Genomic DNA, 19882 nt, shown 5'->3' on the forward strand with positions numbered 1-19882 from the left:
TCTTATATAAAATCTTTGTTTTTTAAACAGTACTCAGATAATTAAGAAAAACTTTTTTAAAACGTTACATTAAGATAGACTAACAACCAACATTTCAACAGGGGAAAAACTAAACTTTAGTTTTGTATGAAAACCCAGTTTGACACAAAAGCTTTTGTTGTGAAGTATATGACAGATTTGTTGTTTTTGGGCATGGCAGGCGCCGAGAATCGAACCAAGGTCTCTGGCATGGCAGGTGAGAATTCTGCCACTGAGCCACCATTGCCTCTCCCAGAAATCACTTTTATAAACTCCTGTTCTACAACTCTATTTGTTCAGAGCGTGTAGTCAACAATGACTATAACAAACAAAATTCATCTCCTCTAACCCTTTACTACTTTCTCTATCCATTCAGGGCTTCGAGTCAACAGTGACAGTAACAAAAAAAAAAATTCACTTCCTCCAGCTGTCTCTCACCTTCTGATTCCATTCAGGGCTTCTAGCCAGCAGTGACAATAACAAACAAATTAATTTCCTTAAACGTTCTACTACCTTCCATATCCATTCCACCCACAGTTTTTATTTCTCTGGACTGCACATAATCGGAAATAAAGTTGATAATAAATTCCCAAAGCTTTTTGAACCTGTATACTTCCTTCCAGTGGCAGTATTTATGAAAGGAAGAAGAGACAGAGATTCTACAAATTAATGGAAGAAGGAAGAAATTTATGCTTGGGTGCAGAACACAGCCAGGCATTTATATATTTTATATGAAAACACAAATGATTATTTTATAATAGCCTAAAATTTCTCAGTTTAGTTAGGCACTACATTCAAAGGTCAAAAAAGCCTCAAGTTTTAAATATAATCAGCTTTTTCAATATTTAAGAAATTTTTTTTACATTATTTCCAAATGCTAAACAATGCTCGAAATATTCTAGTTTACAAAATTAAGTTATAGCTTCTAAAAAAAACTAGTTCAGAGCTCTGTTTATTTAAATGCTGCTTTCTTTTTTTTTTTTTTTTTTTTTACTTTTACATGGGCAGGCACCGGGACTCGAACCTGGGTCCTCTGGCCTGACAGGCAAGCATTCTTGCCTGCTGAGCCACCGTGGCCTGCCCAAAATGCTGCTTTCGTATTTAGAGGTCTTAACAAGCATTATCTCTTCTATAAGGTCTTCTTCGGTCATTCTTTAACTGTCTGCTTTTTAAATTCTTCCAATATTTTTATTCCTTTATCACTACTATCTTATTATATGCCATAATATGTGTATATTCTACCTAGAATATAAACTTTTTGGAGCTAAGAACTAGACATGCTCTATGACAATAATTGCTAACGAAAATATACAGATTGACATTAACAAAGCCATTACAGATTCAAATTCTTCCACATAGTGAGGTAGCAAATGGCCAAGTAACCAAAAGCTAGAATGTTTGAAATCCAGGTAGTCAAGGTTATTAAAAAATTGATTTAGGGTGGGCCGTGGTGGCTCAGCAGGCAGAGTTCTCTCCTGCCATGCCGGAGATCTGGCTTCAATTCCCGGTGCCTGCCCAGGCAAAAAAAAAAAAAAGATCGATTTATATTTCTTATTAAACTTAACTGACTTCATAAATAGAATATCTTTGAAGCATTAGCGTATTTTAAATTTTATTATGCTTTGTATGTGTGTTATTACCAGGCACATTGTTCAGTTTGCGCAACTTAACCTATCTAGTTAGGTTATTTTAAGAGGAATTTTGAGAATGGATTTATAATACTATCTTATCAGTTAGCTTGTATAAATTTAGGAAGAATATACCTAAGCAGAAGAAAATCGTATTTGTTCAAAATTTTATTGTAAAATTCCTTTTATCGGAGGTTGAAAAAAACTCTGTTTTCATAGTATCATAAACTTATTAACAATTTTAAAAGTACATTGACTATCAAATTTTGGAAAATATACTGCATTTGTTTGTTCTGAGCCCAAATCCAGGAAAATTGGCCATATCGCTCAGAGGTCTTTCATTTTACTTACTGACATTTGGTAGATTTTTTTGTTTTGTGAAGGGAATTTATTAAGTTACAGGTTTAAATTTCTGAGGTCATAAAAATATCCAAACTAAGGCATCCAGAGAAAGATATCTTGACTCAGGAAAGGCCAGTGGATCTGGAACAACTCTGTCAGCTAGAAAGACACTTGGTTGGTGTCTGCTGGAGTCTTAGGCTTCTGTTTCACACATCCCTGGGGGCATTTTCTTTCTGCATCTCCAAATGTCTGGGTTACCTATTGGCTCTGAGCTTGCTCCAAAATGTTTCCCTTTTAAAAGACTCCAGTAAACTAATCAAGGCCTACCTTAAATGGGCGGAACCACATCTCCATCTAATCAAAAGGTCACACCCACAATTGGGCACAACATCTCCATGGAAGTAATCTAATCAAAAGCTTACATTTACAACTGGATGTGTCACATCTCCAAGTAAACAAACCAGTCAAAGTTTTCCATCCTGAACAATAGGTCTGGCCCCATAAGATTGGATCAGGATTGAAACATGACTTTTCTGGGGTTCATAATAGTTTAAAATCAGCACAATAGGTAATGCAATTAGGTATGCAAATCAGGAAAAGTCACTGATTACCATTTATGGGTTGCTATAGTATGGAAAGGATAGCTCACTGATAAAGGTGAGCCAGTGCATAAAGAAAAGAGATTATCAGAGATAATAACTCTGAGGCAGTGGTGACATTGAGAGTCTGTTAACTGTGAATTTATAAAGTATTGGGAAAACATTAGAATTTCCATAATGAGTGGTCTAGATATTTCAGAAAATATTACAGATTTTTACAAAAATATATTTATTGAATAAATTGGGTAGGTAGAAATACTAGTGGTCAATGAGAGGGAGAGGTAATGGGTATGGTATGTATGACTTTTTTTTCTTTTCTTTATTTGTTTTTCTGGAGTGATGCTTATATTTTAAAAAATGATCATAGTGATGAATACACAACTATGTTGTGTATTGTGTATTGATTGTACACTGTGTATGGAATGTGTGTAAAATATTTCACACACACATTTATTGAGATTTCTCAATAAAATCTTCACATATAGTCCGTCTACAGTATACAGTCAGTGGCTCACAATATCATCACATCGTTGTGTATTCATCACTATGATCATTTTTTAGAATATAAGCATCACTCCAGAAAAGTGATCATTTTATAACATTTGCACCACTCCAGATAAAGAAATAAAAAGGAAAACCTTAAACATTCCATGCCCTTTACCTCTTCCTCTCATTGACTGCTAGTATTGTAATCTACTCAATTTTTTACCCTTTATTTCCCCCATTACTTATTTTTATCCTTATTTTTTTTTTACTTATTTGTCCATACCCTGGATAAAAGCATCACACACAGGGTTTTCACAATCACAGTGTCACATTGTAAAAGCTGTGTAGTTACACAGTCGTCTTCAAGAATCAAGACTACTCGAATACAATTCAACAGTGTCAGGTACTCCCCTCTAGCCACTACAATACACCATAAATTAAAAAGAGATATTTATGTGATGCATAAGAATGGCCTCCAGGATAACCTCTCAACTGTGTTTGATATCTCAGCCACTGAAACTTTATTTGGTCTCATTTCTTTCTTCCCACTTTTAGTCAAGAAGGCTTTCGCAATCTCGTGATACCAGATCCTGGTTCATCCCAGGAGTCATGTCCAATGTTGCCAGGTTGATTTACACCCCTGAGAGTCATTTCCCATATAAGGGGAAGGCAGAGTTTACCTACTGTTGGATAGCTCATTTTTAAGGTGTATACTCACCAGACAGATTTAGGTCAGGGTTTCGAACTCGCTACAGCATGTTACCTAGAAAACAGATAGATGTAGAGGTCAGAGAAAGGAAATTGTTCTGAAAGTGTGACGCAAGCCTAGGTCAAGGAGACTTGAACCATCTTATTTGCTCCCTGATCTACTTTTACCCTACTGACCCACTCACCCAGTTAGCTATCTGGACATGGAAGTGGAAACAGTTTCTCTCTTTAATGCTTTTAAAGGCACCAAAAGTCTCTGGAGTGCTGTCAGAACACAGAAACCCCAGTGGCCAAGCCTCTAGATTAAATTCAGTCCAGTGGCCACAAAAGGCTCTGTTACCTGGCTCACCTGCTTTGCTGGGGCACTAGAGCCTCAGGCATCTGTCCTATCAGAGGGTTACCGACCAAATTGTTGCTGGCCAAAGGCAGTGGATTTTTTTGCCCTATGCACTCAATAACCAATTCCTGCGACACCAGGGTTTTAAAGAGAGAAAAAAATTATTGCTAGGCTTGTGGTAGGAGAGCAGATGGCCTATCTGCCCAAAATTTCTCTCCGGATATATAAAATCTTTAGATGTTATGGTCTGGGAGCATTTCTATGTTTCAGAAATGGTTATATGTCCATCATTTTCAGCCTCCACTTGAAGTTTATGAAGGTGTCTTGACATTTTACTTCTTTGAATACATTAACAATAATAATACCACCTCCTACATAATCTGTCATCTTTTTGCTCTTCTGTAGATCTTTTGGAGAGAGTCTAACTGCATGATGCCATTAAGAAGCAAGTTTAGGTCATAGGATTGCCATCCTAATGTAGTACTAGGTAATTATCTTCTATCCTGTTCTTATGCTGCTTTTTTGCTAGTCGCATTATTCGTCATCATTGCAAGTGCTTACTACTCTTTATTTCCTGTAGAACTTTTGTCTTTTTAATATGATAAACTCTGTTATGTTATGTTTTGTATATAACATCTGTATAAAAACACTGAAAGAATAATTAAATAAAAGTGCATTGGGTGGGCCACAGTGGCTCAACAGGCAGGAGTTCTTACCTGCCCTGCCAGAGACCCGAGTTTGTTTCCTGGTGCCTGCCCATGCAGAAAAAGAAAAGAGAAAAGTGCGTTGATCCTTTTCTCCCACATATTTTCATCCACCTAGGAATTCTTTATACAAGTTGAGTCTTCACACACATTGCATTAAATGAAAAAAAAAAAAAAAAAAAGAGGCAAGTGCAGTTGTGAAAAATAAACTGAAACAATCACATATTTCTTGCTGTTGTTTGAAACCACACAGTATTCTATATGGACCTATAGCATGTATGTAATGGAGGAACTCTTTTCATTCTTAAAAACTGGGCAGAGTGTGCATGGGTGGTTCAGTAGTAGAATGCTTGCGTTCCATGTGAGAGACCTGGGTTCAATTTCTAGACCATGTACACACACACAACCCAAAAAAAAAAAACAAAAACAAAATGAGGCAGATATGTTTTTGCCTACTTCCATCTTTTTCTTTATCATTTGTTGGAAGGGAGGGACATGGAGTCTTATCAGCTGTAAGTATAGAGCATTGACAAGCTCCAGTTGTCCCTGTAGAAAAATCTTGGTTTTATCTGCCTGTTCTTAGGCACGTTTTTTAAAAACTGAGAATTGGAAGAAAAGGATGATGGAGTCATGGGACCCTAGAACTTCATTTTTAATACTTAGGATGTAGTGACAAATGTAGGAGTTCTCCTTATCTAGAAGTCAGGCACATCAGTAGGAAGGAATGAGCAGGAGACATTTGAGGGCATTTAAGGAGATGAAATGCTGTAGGACAGAGAAGAGAATGATTGGTTTAGGGAGGGGTAGGAGCTAGCTACCAAAAACAATGCTTGGTGATGTGCTTGATCACCTAGACTTTTTTGCTAGATTATTATTTGTGGGATTAATTTGATTGGTGGCTGTGCTAATTTTACATGGGCTTGGTTTCTAATATTAAAAAAAAAAGATTTTTTAATATTAAAAAAAGAAAAAGACAACAGTAACAAATTATTTTAGCAGAATAAAGCATTATGGAGTTATTTTTTACCCTTGTATTTTAGGTAAAGTTTCTATTTCTAAATTGTTATACTTGCTTTGTTTTTACATTTGGATGATGGTGCTTGAATGGTAAATATGTTTCTAAATATTGTATATAAATTGTAAGTTTACTTTAAGTCATTACTTTGCTGAATTGAGAGTTGAATCAACTACTTCTTTTTGCTCAGCAGTTTGGATTTTTGGTTGAATTAATTAGCTATTAAGAAAGAATTCCTCAGTGCAGGAAAGTAACTTTCTATGAAACTTATGCCAATCTTCTTTGACCCCTTCCTTGAAAAGTTCCCTTTATAATGAGATATTTTAGGAATGCCACCAACATAACTGTAGCAAAATATATTAAATAGTGGACAAGATTTTAAGACTAAAAATGGAATGAAGGCAATTATGAAAGACATTTGAAAGGAAAAGCAGACATAGATGAAATTTAATAGCAGTTTAGACACAGCGAGTTAAAGGAGTGACACCATTGTAGGCAATGTTCTTTTTTCCCTTCTTTTTTTTTTTCAATATTTTTATTGAGAAATATTCACGCACATGCAGTCCAACCATTTTTTACAATCAGTGGCTTACATTATCATCATATGGTTGTGTATTCTTCAACATGATTATTTTTAGAACATTTGTATCACTCCAGAAAAAGAAATAAAAAGAACACATATATCCCATATCCCTTAGCTTTCCCTCTCATTGACCCACAGTATTTCAGTCTACCCAATTTTTATCCTTTATCCCCCCATTTTTAATTTATTTATTATCCTTATTTTTTTTTTAAATCATCTGCCCATATCCTGTTGTGTTGGTTTGAAAGTATTATGTACCCCAAAAAAGCCATTTTTTAATCTTGATTCAGTTTTGTGGAGGCAGACATTTCTTTTAATCCTGATTCAATACTGTAGGTTGGAAACTTTTGATTAGATATCTCTGTGGTGATGTGACAACTGGAATTGTGGGTGTGACTTTTGATTAGATGGAGATATGACTCCACCCATTCCAGGTGGGTCTTGATTTGTTTACTGGAATCCTTTAAAAGAGAAAACATTCTGGAGAGAGTCAGAAAAGACAGACCCACAGAGAAACAGCTGACAGAAACTTCAGAGCAGAGCTGAACCCAATGCCAGTACTTGGGAAACAGAGAGACCCAGATGTTTGGAGATGCTTGAAACCCAGCAGATGTTGCCATGAGATGTTAAGTAAGCCAGAACCTGGAGAGAGCCAAGGGAAGCCACAAGATGAAAGCCAGCCCTGGAGAAGCAAAGTGAGGAGCCCCCACACTACAAGAGGCTGTAAGCAGCGGAGCCCAGAAGCAAGGGACTAGCATGCCAGGAATGTGACTGACGAGCTGAAAGAGATGTTCCTGACCCATTGTAATTTTGAAATTCCCTTTATAAAATCCATTCTGATTTGGGTATATGGCATTCCAGCAGCTTGCAAACTAAGACACATTTTCCAGTTGGGGTATATTCCATTCTGCCAGCTTGCAAACTAAGACACCTGGCTAAAAGGAGCATCAGACACAAGATTTTCACAAGCACACAGTCACATTGTAAAAGCTATATATTTATGCAGTCATCTTCAAGAATCAAGATCACTGGTCTTGGATGCTTCTAGGAGCTTCTATGATAGATCAGAGTTGTAATGGGATAAGTAGGAAAATTGAGTGAGGAAATTGGTTTGGGTAGGGTATTAGACTGATTTCCTCTACTTGGAATGATATTTTTGTCTATCTGAATTTAACTCATTCTTTGGGGTACATCTGTAATTCCATCCTGTCTGTCAAAACTTGATTAATTAATTTGTTGATTTAGTTTCAGCTGCTTTTGAGTTCCACATGGTATTAGGCACTGTATAGGGTGGAAAAGAATAGGAAAAAGTAATGGATTAGCCTCTTCCAACATGAAAAAGTTAGAATGGGCACAGCCCAAATACCCTAAAGAGTGGGGTAGAAAGATCAGAGGTGATGGTGGAGTTATACAGAGAAGGTAGGATTTAACAAATGAGTATAATTACTGAAAAATTATATTGATATTCCTTTTAGTCTATAGTATCTTAGAGCAGCTAGAAGTAAATGCCTAAAATTGTGGAATTGTAACCTATACCAAACTCTGAAATCTGTTCTACAACTAATAATTTGGACGTGCTTTGAAATTTATTCCTTTTTGATATATATGTTATTTTTCACAAAAAAAGAAAAAAAAAGTTGATTGTGATGATAAATGCACAGCTATATGATGATATTGTGAATCATTAATTGTATACTTTGGATGATTACATGATATGTGAATATATAGTATATATCATTAAAAAAATAAATTTCAAAATAAAAAAAAGGAGTGGGTCAGAAGTCTCCCAAGATAAATAGGATGAGGACCTTGCTCTTCATTTGAAAAATTCATTATTCAGTTCTTTCTTTTAATCTTACAATATTCCAAAATTATGGAGAACTTTAAAAGGACATTGATTATTAAGTTTTGGGAAATATATTGAACTCATTTAAGACATGCAAGATGCTGGCAGGTGGAAGTTAGAGCCAGCCAAGAGGTGATATAGACGGCATTGACAACATCTGTTACATGTACATCAGTTACAAGTCTGCTGGAACATGGCTCAACAGTTTCAGGTACTTCCCTCCAGCCACTCAATACACCATAAACTAAAAAGGGATATCTGTATGCGTAAGAATAACCTCCAGGATAACCTCTCGACTCTGTTTGAAATCTCTCAGCCACTGAAACTTTATTTTGTTTAATTTCTCTTTCTCCTTTTTGGTCAAGAAGGCTTTTTTAGTCCCATGATGCAGGGTCCTTGCTCATCCAGGGAGTTCTGTTCCATGCTGCCAGGGAGATTCACACTCTTGGGAGTCATGTCGCACATAGCGGGGGTGCAGGGGAGAGCAGTGAGTTCACCTGCCATGTTGGCTTAGAGAGAGAGACCACATCTGAGCACAAAAAGAGGTCCTCTGGCTGACTCTTAGGCATAATTACAAGCTGCCTGAGCTTCTTTTTTGCAGAAATAAGTTTCATAGAGATGAACCCCAAGATTGAGGGCTAAGCCTATTGAATTGGTTGTCCTCACTGCAAGTCTCTGTGGACTAAAGATGTTGATTTCATAAATGGACTTTCTTATTTAATGTATCTGTAAACTATCTTAATATGTATAAATTGAAAATTAGATATAGATTTGCCAGTTTTTTTGTTAAATCATTCATTGAGCACATGTTTATTGAATACCTAACTGTGTGCCAGGTATTGCTTAGGTGCTGGGTAGTATTTGAATATAGACTTTGGCTCTGCTACTTCTTTTAACTAACTAATCTTTGTCAAGGAAGAAAGTCTCTCCTTTCTCCAAAATCTCTAGTGTTGAAATCAGATTGTACCATCCACTACTGCTGTTCCTCTGCCCTGTTTCTCAAGTTTCTAGAAGATCTTAGATCTTGGATCAGTGTTACTCTATTTTTCATTTTCCTTTAAAAAATCCTAGTCATTTCAATATTCTCATAGATCAGGTGTTTGTGTACTTTGACTCATAGACCAAATCCAGTCTGCTACCTAGTTTTTGTCTGACTCTCAAGCTAAAAATGGTTTTTAGTTTTAAATGTTTTTTTTTAAATAAAAAACATACCGTTATGTGGTACATGAAGATTACATCAAGTTTAGCCCAAAGTGTATCATCATGAAGAATTATACCGAGGCATTTTGACTGCTTTCATTGTTTACATTAAACTAAATTCCAGAAGCTTGAATGATGGAGACATTATTACATATAGAAGCTCAGGATGATGTAATTGTCGCCTCTGTCTCAGTGGTTCCATGTGTATGAAGTGCATATGTTTTAATTCTTAACTTACCACAGGATGAATTTTAAAAGCGGAGTCATAAAAAATGATTTTTCAATAACTTTAGAAGACATAGTAATTTTTTAAGTATAATATTTTCACTTTTGAAGTATCTTTTCTCTTCATAATTCCACTCCCCAGTATTATCAGCTATTAATGGAATTTTGTGCGTATTCTTTTGGGGTATGTTCGTAAACAATATGCAAATAGTTTTTTTGAGGATCGTAATTTTATTGTACCTTTTAACTCTTTCTTGACCCCTTTGTTCTAATTTGATTATATGACTTTAACCTCTTTTGGTAAAGAGATACAAATTTATTGATTATACATTCTTCTTTCATCTTTGTGTTTGCTACATATTTTCTCTGCAATGAACCTGCTTCTGTGTACATTATTTTGAATTTGTTCCCATTACTTTATTGGAATAATTTTTGTGAATTGAAATGGCTGGGGCAAAGGATTTACAAAACTTGTATTTTGAGTGAAAATTCAGAAATCTCCCTTAATATAAAGCAGTCCTCATCAGTGTCTTTGCCAATGTTTGTGACTAAGAGTTCCCTGTTTCTTACAATATTATATATCAGTATTTTTAATCTTTGACAATTTAATCTTACAAAGAATGTCAAGCTTGATCATCATCACATCACTAATAGCAATATTGCATCCACTTTCCTCTGTTCTCATTTTCTTGGAGTGTTTTCTTTTCTCTTGAAGTAATAGTTACTTTGTTACTGACTTCTAAGGGCTCATTTATGATGAATGATGTTCATCTTTTGACTTTCATGCATTGAACATGATATACTATGTTTCCTTATGTGAATTCATTCTGCTTTATTTGGGGCTGTACAGAAGTTATGTGTTCATATGTAATCATTTTGTGTGGCATGGCTTTTGAATTTTGTATTCCTAAAAATATTTACATTAGCTGCATACATGTTTGTATTGTATTTTTGTCATTTTTTTGTGCATCAGTCGTTACTTTGATTCTAAAGCATCAAATTTTTAGACTTACTAAAGCAATTATATGAAGTTCAAGTGTCCATTAATAAAGTTCTGTTGGAATCTCTGTTGTAATTTACTTATTGTCTGTGGATGAGAGTTGAATAGATGCAACAGAGACTGTATGTGGCACTTTCATGACTTTGCATTCTGCTTGGCACACTGCAGATTAGCGTGTTTTTAGTGCTGTGTGTATTTCCCTATTGTGACATTTTGTTTTATTACCAAGATATCCATCGGGTCAAAACAAGAAAAGAATAGAAAGGTGAACTTTGGGTGTTGTACTTCTAAGGCACAGTGTAGTGTAGTTATGATTTTTAGTTATTGAATTATTTGGCAAAAATTGTGTTTATTACTTTATGAATCTTTAGCTGAATTAAACAAATACAGTATATGTTGACCTTACCAGATTAAACACTCATCATAATATTCTCAACTCACTGGAAGCAACAGAAAAAGTAAGGAACTTAAAATGAAGTATCTCATCTCAGCTGGATTTCTTCACAAAAATAAAAGTCATTCTAAGTAAGGTTTGAAATGGCTTTTTGTTAGCCAAGCAAGGAAAGGCTCTAACCAGTGGTAGGGTTAACTGTTTTTAATTGTAGCCGCCAAAGAAATGTGTCCAAAGAAAATAAACTTGTGTAAGCCATTAGCCTTTTGGCAAGAACAGTTACTCAAAGATGTGAAGATATTGAGATCAACATTAATAGTCATTTCAGAAACAAATCACATGATTTCAACTGGTTTTCCTTGGCTCTTGATGAGTTGACAGAAGTTACCAGTAATTGCTCTTTGTTTATTTGAAAAGTCAATGCTGAATAGGAAGTAACTGAAGAAGTAGCCTCTGTGAATAGTTTGTTTGGAACATAACAACTTTAGGTGAGAACATTTTCAAAGAAGTAGAGAAGACAGTACTATTTCAGTATAACCTGAACTGAAATTTGTTAAGTTGTGTTACAACTGATGTTGGTAAAATTATGTGTGGACTAGAAAAGTTTAGTTGGACTAATTTACAAAGCATGTGAAAAAAATAAGGCGTTTATTATATTATTCATGTGCAGTACTTTGCAGAAAATATTTGAATGTATCATATGCTATTGAACCAGTAGGGTCAATAGTGAACTTCATTCATTCTAGTACACTTAACCATTATCAGTTCCATGAATTTTTGTCATATGTGGAAGCTGAATATTTGGAGTTAACTTCTTATACAGGATTTTGATAATTTAGCAACAATAAAGTTTTATTAGGAGCTTTTAAGTACAGGGGTTGAGATTACTATTTTTCTGAATAAGAAGAATCATCTTCAACCACTATTATTGAACACTGAATTGCCTTGGAAATTAGCATTTACTGAAGACTTGGTAATGTTTCTTAATGAATTCAACCTATAGTTAGAAGAAAAAACAGCGTTTATATGCAAAACTTGCACTGTAATAAAGCCATTTTGACAACAGTTAATATTGAATCACAAAATGCTGCTTTATATACTTTTTCTTTTTTTATTTTTATTGAGAAATCTTCATAAACATGCATTCTATACATGGTGTGCAATCAATGCCTCACAATATCATCACATAGTTGTGTATTTATCACCATGATCATTTTTTTTTTAGAGCATTTGCATCACTCCAGAAAAAGAAAAAACTCATACATCCCATACCCCGTACCCCTCCCTCTCATTGACCACTGGTATTTCCATCCATTTATTTTACCCTTTGTCCCCCCTATTATTTATTTATTTATTTATCCATATTTTTTTTTTACTCGTCTGTCCATACTCTGGATATCAGGAGCATCAGAGAGGGTTTTCACAATCATACTATCACATTGTAAATATTATATCTTTTTACAATCGTCTTCAAGAATCTAGGCTACTGGAATACAGCTCAACAGTTTCTGGTACTTCCCCCAGCCACTCCAATACACCATAAAGTAAAAAGGAATATCTATATAAAGCATAAGAAGAACCTCCAAGATAACCACTGGATTCAATTTGAAATCTCTCAGCCACTGAAACTTTATTTTGTCTCTTTCTTTCTTCCCCCTTTTGGTCAAAAAGACTTTCTCAGTCCCTTAAGGCTAGTTTGCAGAGTTCTGTTCTACGTTGCCAGGGAGATTTACACCTCTGGAAATCATGTTCCACATAGGAGGGAGGGCAGTGAGTTTACCTGCTATGTGGCTTAGAGAAAGAGGCCACATGTGAACAATGAAAGGGGTTCTCTGGGGGTGACTTTTAGTCCTAATTTTAAGTAAACTTAGCTTGTCCTTTGCAGAAATAAGTTTCGTAGGTACAAAACCGAAAATCCGGTGGTTATCCCCACTGCTTGTGCGAATATCAGAAATTTTCCAAATGAAGAAGATGAATATTTCCCACTCTCTCCCCATTCCTCCAAGGAGACTTTGCAAATGCTTCTTTATTTACTGTCCAAATCACTCTGGGATTTATGGGGGCATCACACTAACCTGAACAAACAAACAAAATCTCATGCCTTGTTCAAGATTTCATGTAATTATGGTGTTCAACTAAACTGACCATACAAGTTAAATTAGGAAATGCACTACCCATATATAAATTTTGCACCCAATAAACATCTCCGTTTAGTCTCACAGAAGTTGAAGTTTTCAAATATGGATAATATCATCCTTTACCTTGTATTCTGATATTTCTTAATCCTATCCAGATCAGCTTCATTTATATCTCTACTCGATGTCTGATTACTTTTGCAACTTTTTTAACAGTTCCTGTATGGGCTACTGCTGACTTTCATAGCTTCAGAGCTCTCACTCTGAGTCTCAGGTGTCACATAAATACCCAAAGTTTCTAGGAAAGACCATAAATTATATACAAATAACTCAGTATCTCAGAATTTAGAATTAATAATTATACCTCCTGAATATCTGTGATTGCTATAAGAGCTTATAATCTAGGACCCTTTATTATAGGCCCCAACCTTTAATAACTTATCTTTCGACTTCACCGAGTTTTTATTTTTTAGTTAATCCATATGATTGAGGCTTAATTGCCTTTTTATTCCTGACATTTCATTCAGCATACACTCCTTAAGGTTCATTCACCTAGTTGCATACTTCACAACTTCATTCCTTCTTGTAGCTGCTCAGAAGTCCATTATATGTATACACCATAGTTTCCCCTTCCGTTCCTCACTCCTTGTACCCTTAGACCACCTACATTCATTGTGGATCCGGAACACTGCTGCCAGAAACACCAATGTGCAAGTATCCATTCATATACACTTTTTCTGCTGTTACAAGAAGAAACCTCTCTATTCCTACACACACATGTAGTGAATATATTTCCTGAGCTCAAGCTATTGTTCCAGCAGTTGCAGATCTTGATTCAAGGAAATTTCCGTATTTCAAAATCCATTTTAACTGTACAGCTAAAGTATTGCCACCTGACCTTCACTTGGAAGTGATAAATATGTAATGTTATGGTATGCTAAAAGACAAATATCGAGAGTAGAATCTAATGGAATTCTGTAAAGCCTGAATAATAATTAATAATGCTTAATTAAAATTATATTTTTATAAATTAATATCAGTACCTGTCTTTTCACAATAGAGAAGGAATATGTACTATCTTATTATAAATCAGCTTTAATGAGATTTGCAGTCAGTTTTGTTGGGTGGGAATGCTAAATTTGAACTCCAACTAAGTGAGATGTATCCCCCCACCCCACCACACCCTCCAAAAAATAATTCCAGTGTTTTCGTTGATAGGCATGTATTTCTATTCAATTTTTATTATTACATTTTCAATTTCATTGATAAAAACTTTGTTGAATGTTTTCTCATTATACGAATATATATATATATATATATATATATATATATATATATATGTATATAAAATATCCTTGATTTTGCCTTTTAGCCCACAAAACCTGAAATAGCCACTATCTGGCCTTTTACAGAAACACTTGGTGACCCCTGTCAAAGTATTCTTTGAATGCCTTGGCCTCTCAGTTCGTAAACCTCTCCTTTGTGGGTCATCTTGTTATTCATTGTACCTGCCTCTCCTTTGTGGGTCATCCTGTCATTCATTGTACCTTACCTATGCTTAAAACTTTGACAACTGTTACCAAACTTCAGCCTTTCCATAATTTCACTTTCATTTCTTTCTTTCCTGACACCACCTATCATTTCTACCTATGCCCTCTAGTACTTAAGCTTCAACAACCCTTTTTCTCTACCATGATCTATAGTCCAGTGATTCTACTTCATATTCACTATCCCTCATTTTCCTCATATCTTCACTTTCTTTATCCAGTTTAAATTCTGTGGTCACTTACCATGATTGCTCCCCCGCATATACTTACACTCCCCTGCCTTTCCACTCAAATAGTATTCACTTGGCTTATTTAGAACCTTAGTTAGGTAAATTTAGCTTCACCTGACTATTTGAATTAAAAAAAAAAAAAAAAGCCTTGCACAGTTATGGTCACCTTCAGTCTATTATTGGGAAACTATAAGTGGATTCTTTAATATTTTTATTGAGAAATCTTCACACACATAGTATAGTCCATCCATAGTATACATTCAGTGACTCCCAATATCATCACATAGTTGTGTATTCATCACCATGATCATTTTTAGCACATTTGCATCACTCCAGAAAAAGAATAAAAATAATTTAAAAAACTCATATATCCCATACCCCTCACCCCTCCCTCTCGTTGACCAGTAATATTGCAATCTATTGAGTTTTTTTTAACCCTTTATCCCTCCTATTATTTATTTTTTACTCTTATTCTTTTACTCATCTGTCCATACCCTGGATAAAAGGAGCATCAGACATAAGATTTTCAGTCACAGCATCACATTGTAAAAGCTGTATAGTTACCCAATCGTCTTCAAGGATCAAGGCTTATAAGTGGGCTCTTAATGGCCACTGTCAGTCATTCTCCTAGTCTGTTCATTTTCTCACTTATTTAGTTGGCATGGGAGAATATTACCTATTGAGCAATTCCACTTGCTGCCTGTTTTTGTAATTTTATTGAAACAATGTTTTAGTTTGCTAATGCAGACAGAGTGCAATATAACAGAAATGGGTTGGCTTTTATAAAGGGGATTTATTGAGTTACAATTTTACAGTTCTAAAGCCATAAAAAAAAAATGTCCAAATTAAGGCATCCAGATACAGATACCTTAACTCAAGCAAGGCTGTTGGTGTCCAGAACATCTTTTGTCATCTGGGTCATAGCTGGCATCTGCTGGTCCTAAGGCTTCTGGTTTCAAGCAGCTTTCCTGGGGGCATTTTCTTTCTGCATCCCTAGATGTCATTTTCTGTGTCCGCTTTGAGCTTTTTCCAAAATGATCCCCTCTTGGGACTATAGGAAGTGGGTTAGGATCCACCTGGATTAGGTTTAGATGCATCTCCATGGAAACCCACAATTGGTTGGGTCATATCTCTGTGAAAGCAACATAAACAAAAAGATCCCACCCAACAATAGGTCTGCCCCCACAATATTGAATTAGGACAAAGAACGCGGCTTTTCTGGGGTGCATATCAGTTTCAAACCAGCACACATAACTACATCCATATGAATATGTTCTCCCCACAGTGGCAGTTTGGAATAGTTGCAGTAGAGACTGTGTGGACTTCAAAGCCTAAAATATTTACTTTCTAACCTTTTGCAGAAAAGGTTTTGCTAACTTTCTCCCAAATATTTCATAACTTCTCCTTTCCATTTACCCCTGACATCTCCTTCTTCTGCCTCTCACTTTTAGCTGATACTTCCTTCTTATTTCACAAGGAAAACCAAATTAATCAGAAGAAAATCTCACCATGTTCCTAGTACCATGTCTAGTCATCTATGAGTTGGAAAGTTTTAATCTTTTGGAGGAAGGTGGGCTAATGTGATTTATTTTATTTTGTGGAATAGTTGAGAATTTTTCCAATGTTTTCTATAGATAATGTTCATTATCTGTTTCATCTTAAGGAAAATGTGGTTTTTTTTGACTTTGGGCTCCTTTTATTCATTATTTTAAAGTAAGTTATAATTTGCATATAATAAAATTGTCCCTTTTTAGCGTAAAGTTCTTTGAATTTTGACATAGACAGTTGTGTAGCCACTACTACAATCAAGATACAGAACAGTTTCAAGATATAGAGCAGTTCTGGCACTCCTCAAAATTCCCCTGTGTGTCATCTGAGGTCAAGCCTTCCTCTACCTCCAGCCTGTGGCATATAGTGGTATGTGTTCTATCTTTAGTTTATCCTTTTCCAGAATATTAGATAAGTTGAATCATATAGTAAGTAGCCTTTTGAATTGCACTTCTTCCACTAATCATAGTGCACTTGAGATTCATCTGGGTTGTTGTATACACCAGTCAGTAATTCCTTTTTGCTGAATAGTACTCCATTGTATGGATGTATTACAGTTTGTTTATCCACTCCCCAGATGATTTACATTTGTGTTGTTTCCAGTTAGGGGCAATTCTGAATAAAACCATTATTAACACTTGTTATAAATTTACTGCTTATTATGTGAACATATGTTTTCACTTCATTTTGGTAATACTTAATTGTGATATTGCTGGATTGTAAGTTTTATAGAAAACCACCAGACTGTTTTCCAAAGTGACCATATAATTCTGCATTCCCACCAACAATTTAGGAGAGTTCTAAGTAATGTATTCTCAACAGCACTTGTTATTGTCAGATTTTAAAAATTTTAGCCATTCCAATAGGTATGTTCTGGCATCTCTTTATGGTTTTAATTTGATTTTCCTAATGACTAGTCTTGTTGGGCATCTTTTCAAATGATTATTTGCTGTTTGAACTTTTTTTTTGGTAAAGTATTTGTTCAAATCTTTTGCCCATTTTTAAATTACATTGTTTTTTTGTTAAGTTTTGAAACTTCTTTATATATTTTGCATTTGTCTTTAATCAGATAAGTGATGTGCAATGTTTTCTTCTATAGGCTGTTTTCAAATTGGTAAAAAAAAAGACCTATTTTTTTAAAGGACTAGTTAGTAAAAAATAGATCAATTTTCTAAGAGAACATCAACTTTAATTTTATTTTTATGTAACATATGCTCTTGACTTTATATTTCCAACTGTAATCCAAAATAAAAAGTAAAATGGTAATGAAATACATTATGTAAGTATTTTCTGAAATACGTAAAATCCAAAAATTTTAGTAGGTTTTGTTTTTCTGCCTATTAAGTTGGAAGCATAAGTTTTATTACATATTTCAAGAAACAGTATGAATAATTTTGATTATAATATTCGGTAGATAGTTTAATTGTCCTTATATGACATGTAATATTTTAAAAACGGGTAAAATTACGTATTTCGCATAAATGAATGTTTAATCCCCAAATGAAGCACTAAAAGAATTTAACTTTTATATCATATGAAAAATAAATTAACTTTGGAAAATATTTCTAGTATATGGCTAATTTGTATTCCAGTTATCCAGAAGAAATTTATCAGATTCTTTTTGGGCTTGTAGCAATTAAAATGCTCTGTTACCACATTATGTCTTAAATTTACAGTGAAATCTCAGTACAAAAAGAGCCTTAAATTCACAACAGTCTAAAAGTCCATCATGAAATTTGTGGAGTCCAGATACTATTAGAGAGTGTGTTATGTAAAACTTTAGAAATACTATAGTAAAAGTATCACGGTAGTTGCTACCGCATATTAGGTTATAAAGCACTAAGGCAGTTTGCTTGTTACTGACCAAGTGACTCTAAAAGCTAGGAAAGTAGAGGAGGCAGAATGGGAGGGGGGGGGTAAGAAGGAAAAAAAAGCGGTATTTAAAAGAGAGGGAAACAGAGTTGAGAAGAAAAAATGAGTATAATATTGTGATCCTATTTGCAGGGGGTTGTGAAGCACCAGTTTTAATTTAAAAATTTCTTTTTTGATGGTAGAAAGGAAGTGAGGAGGAGAAAAGAAACATTTTCTTTATTTGAAGAGGTACAGTCTTGGATTTGCTATAAAATAACCCATCCCCAAGTTGGCTTAATCCATTTTGGGATTTAGGCTATCAGCCTCCACTCTGCATGTTCAAGAGAAAAAAGGTGAACCCTCTCTAGAAGAAGATAGCATCATATCAAACCTCTATAGTTTTTCATATTCAGTGTTTCACACTCAACAAAAAATTACAGTGAATGCCAGGAGACAGACTGAATGACAGAAAGCCAAGAGAAAAAAATGACAAAAACAAGCTCAAGGTGATCCTAATATTAGTGTTATGAGAGAAAAGTCTGAAAGAATAGTAGAAAGCATACTGAAAATAGATGAAGAGATGGAGAATTTGATTACCAGAGAATTACAGTCTATAAAAAAGAAGCAAATGGAAATTCTAGAACTGAAAATTAAAATGACTGATATGAAGAACAGTACAAATAGCTTTGATGGAAAAATTGAGACAGTAAAAAATATTAGAGAACTGGGAGATAGCAGTAGAAAATATCACAGAGAGAGAATGAAATCATATTAAACATATCAAAACAGGGTTATGGGACACAACCCTGTCTTAACTGGGATTCCTCATTGGAACCACAGAAAATGATTTGAGTGACTATTCTCCCAAGAATGCCAATAACTATGTACATAAGAGAGAAGTTAACTTAATAATAAAGTGGATGTCTTAGGGTATTAGGGCTTCGGACTTTGTAGAATCCTGGCTGAGAATGACTGGAGCATATATATATAAAATTGGAGTCCCAGAAGAAAAGAAGAGACAATGGGGCAAATGACATTTGAAGAAAAAAATCACTCTTAATTTTACAAACTAATGAAAAATATTAAGCTACATTCAGGAAGTTCTGCTGATGCCAAGCAGGGTGAATTTTAAAAATAAAATAAAGAAGAGGCCCATCATTTCAAACAGGCAGAAAATAAAGACTAAGAAAATCCCAAAGATAGCCGGAGAAAAAATTTAAATTTACCTACATAGAAACAACAAGAACTGGCTGCTTTTTCATTAGAAATGGTGAAAGAAGAAAATAAATGACATCTTTAAAATACTGAAAACTAATCTAGGATTCTATACCTAAGGAAATTGTCCATCAAAAATGAGGATAAAAGAAAGAATGTCATCTCTGCATAAAGATCGATATTAAAAAAATGTATTTCTGTATGCACCAGCAAGCACATAGAAAGTGGAATTTTTAATGTGATACTCCTTAAAATAGCATAAATAAATCAAATA

At 34.6% G+C, this 19882-nt stretch overlaps 1 protein-coding gene and 1 long non-coding RNA gene across 8 annotated transcripts in view; one reads left to right on the forward strand and one right to left on the reverse strand.

Annotated features, from left to right (window-relative positions):
• The window catches only part of LOC143648292 (uncharacterized), a 57024-nt gene extending 47427 nt beyond the window's left edge, over positions 1-9597 (reverse strand). Inside the window, exons 1-2 of the long non-coding RNA XR_013158493.1 lie at positions 9479-9597; positions 3792-3836 (exon numbers count right to left, since the gene is read on the reverse strand). This is a non-coding gene — a long non-coding RNA (uncharacterized LOC143648292). The remainder of the gene's footprint in view (positions 1-3791; positions 3837-9478) is intronic.
• The window catches only part of ZNF148 (zinc finger protein 148), a 164304-nt gene that overhangs the window by 120717 nt on the left and 23705 nt on the right, over positions 1-19882 (forward strand). Inside the window, exon 8 of one of the 7 annotated variants that reach the window (XR_013158490.1) lies at positions 16776-16911. The exons of 3 other annotated variants lie outside the window; for them this stretch is intronic. Coding sequence is in view for 3 of the 4 variants with exons in the window: in XM_077118081.1 (XP_076974196.1) it covers positions 16776-16828 (53 nt within the window). In the remaining variant the exon portion in view is untranslated. 3 more of the 7 variants (XM_077118081.1, XM_077118082.1, XM_077118083.1) reach the window with 3 other exon arrangements.

The sequence above is a fragment of the Tamandua tetradactyla genome, chromosome 10 (assembly GCF_023851605.1).
Source record: "Tamandua tetradactyla isolate mTamTet1 chromosome 10, mTamTet1.pri, whole genome shotgun sequence".
Lineage (NCBI taxonomy): Eukaryota > Metazoa > Chordata > Mammalia > Pilosa > Myrmecophagidae > Tamandua > Tamandua tetradactyla.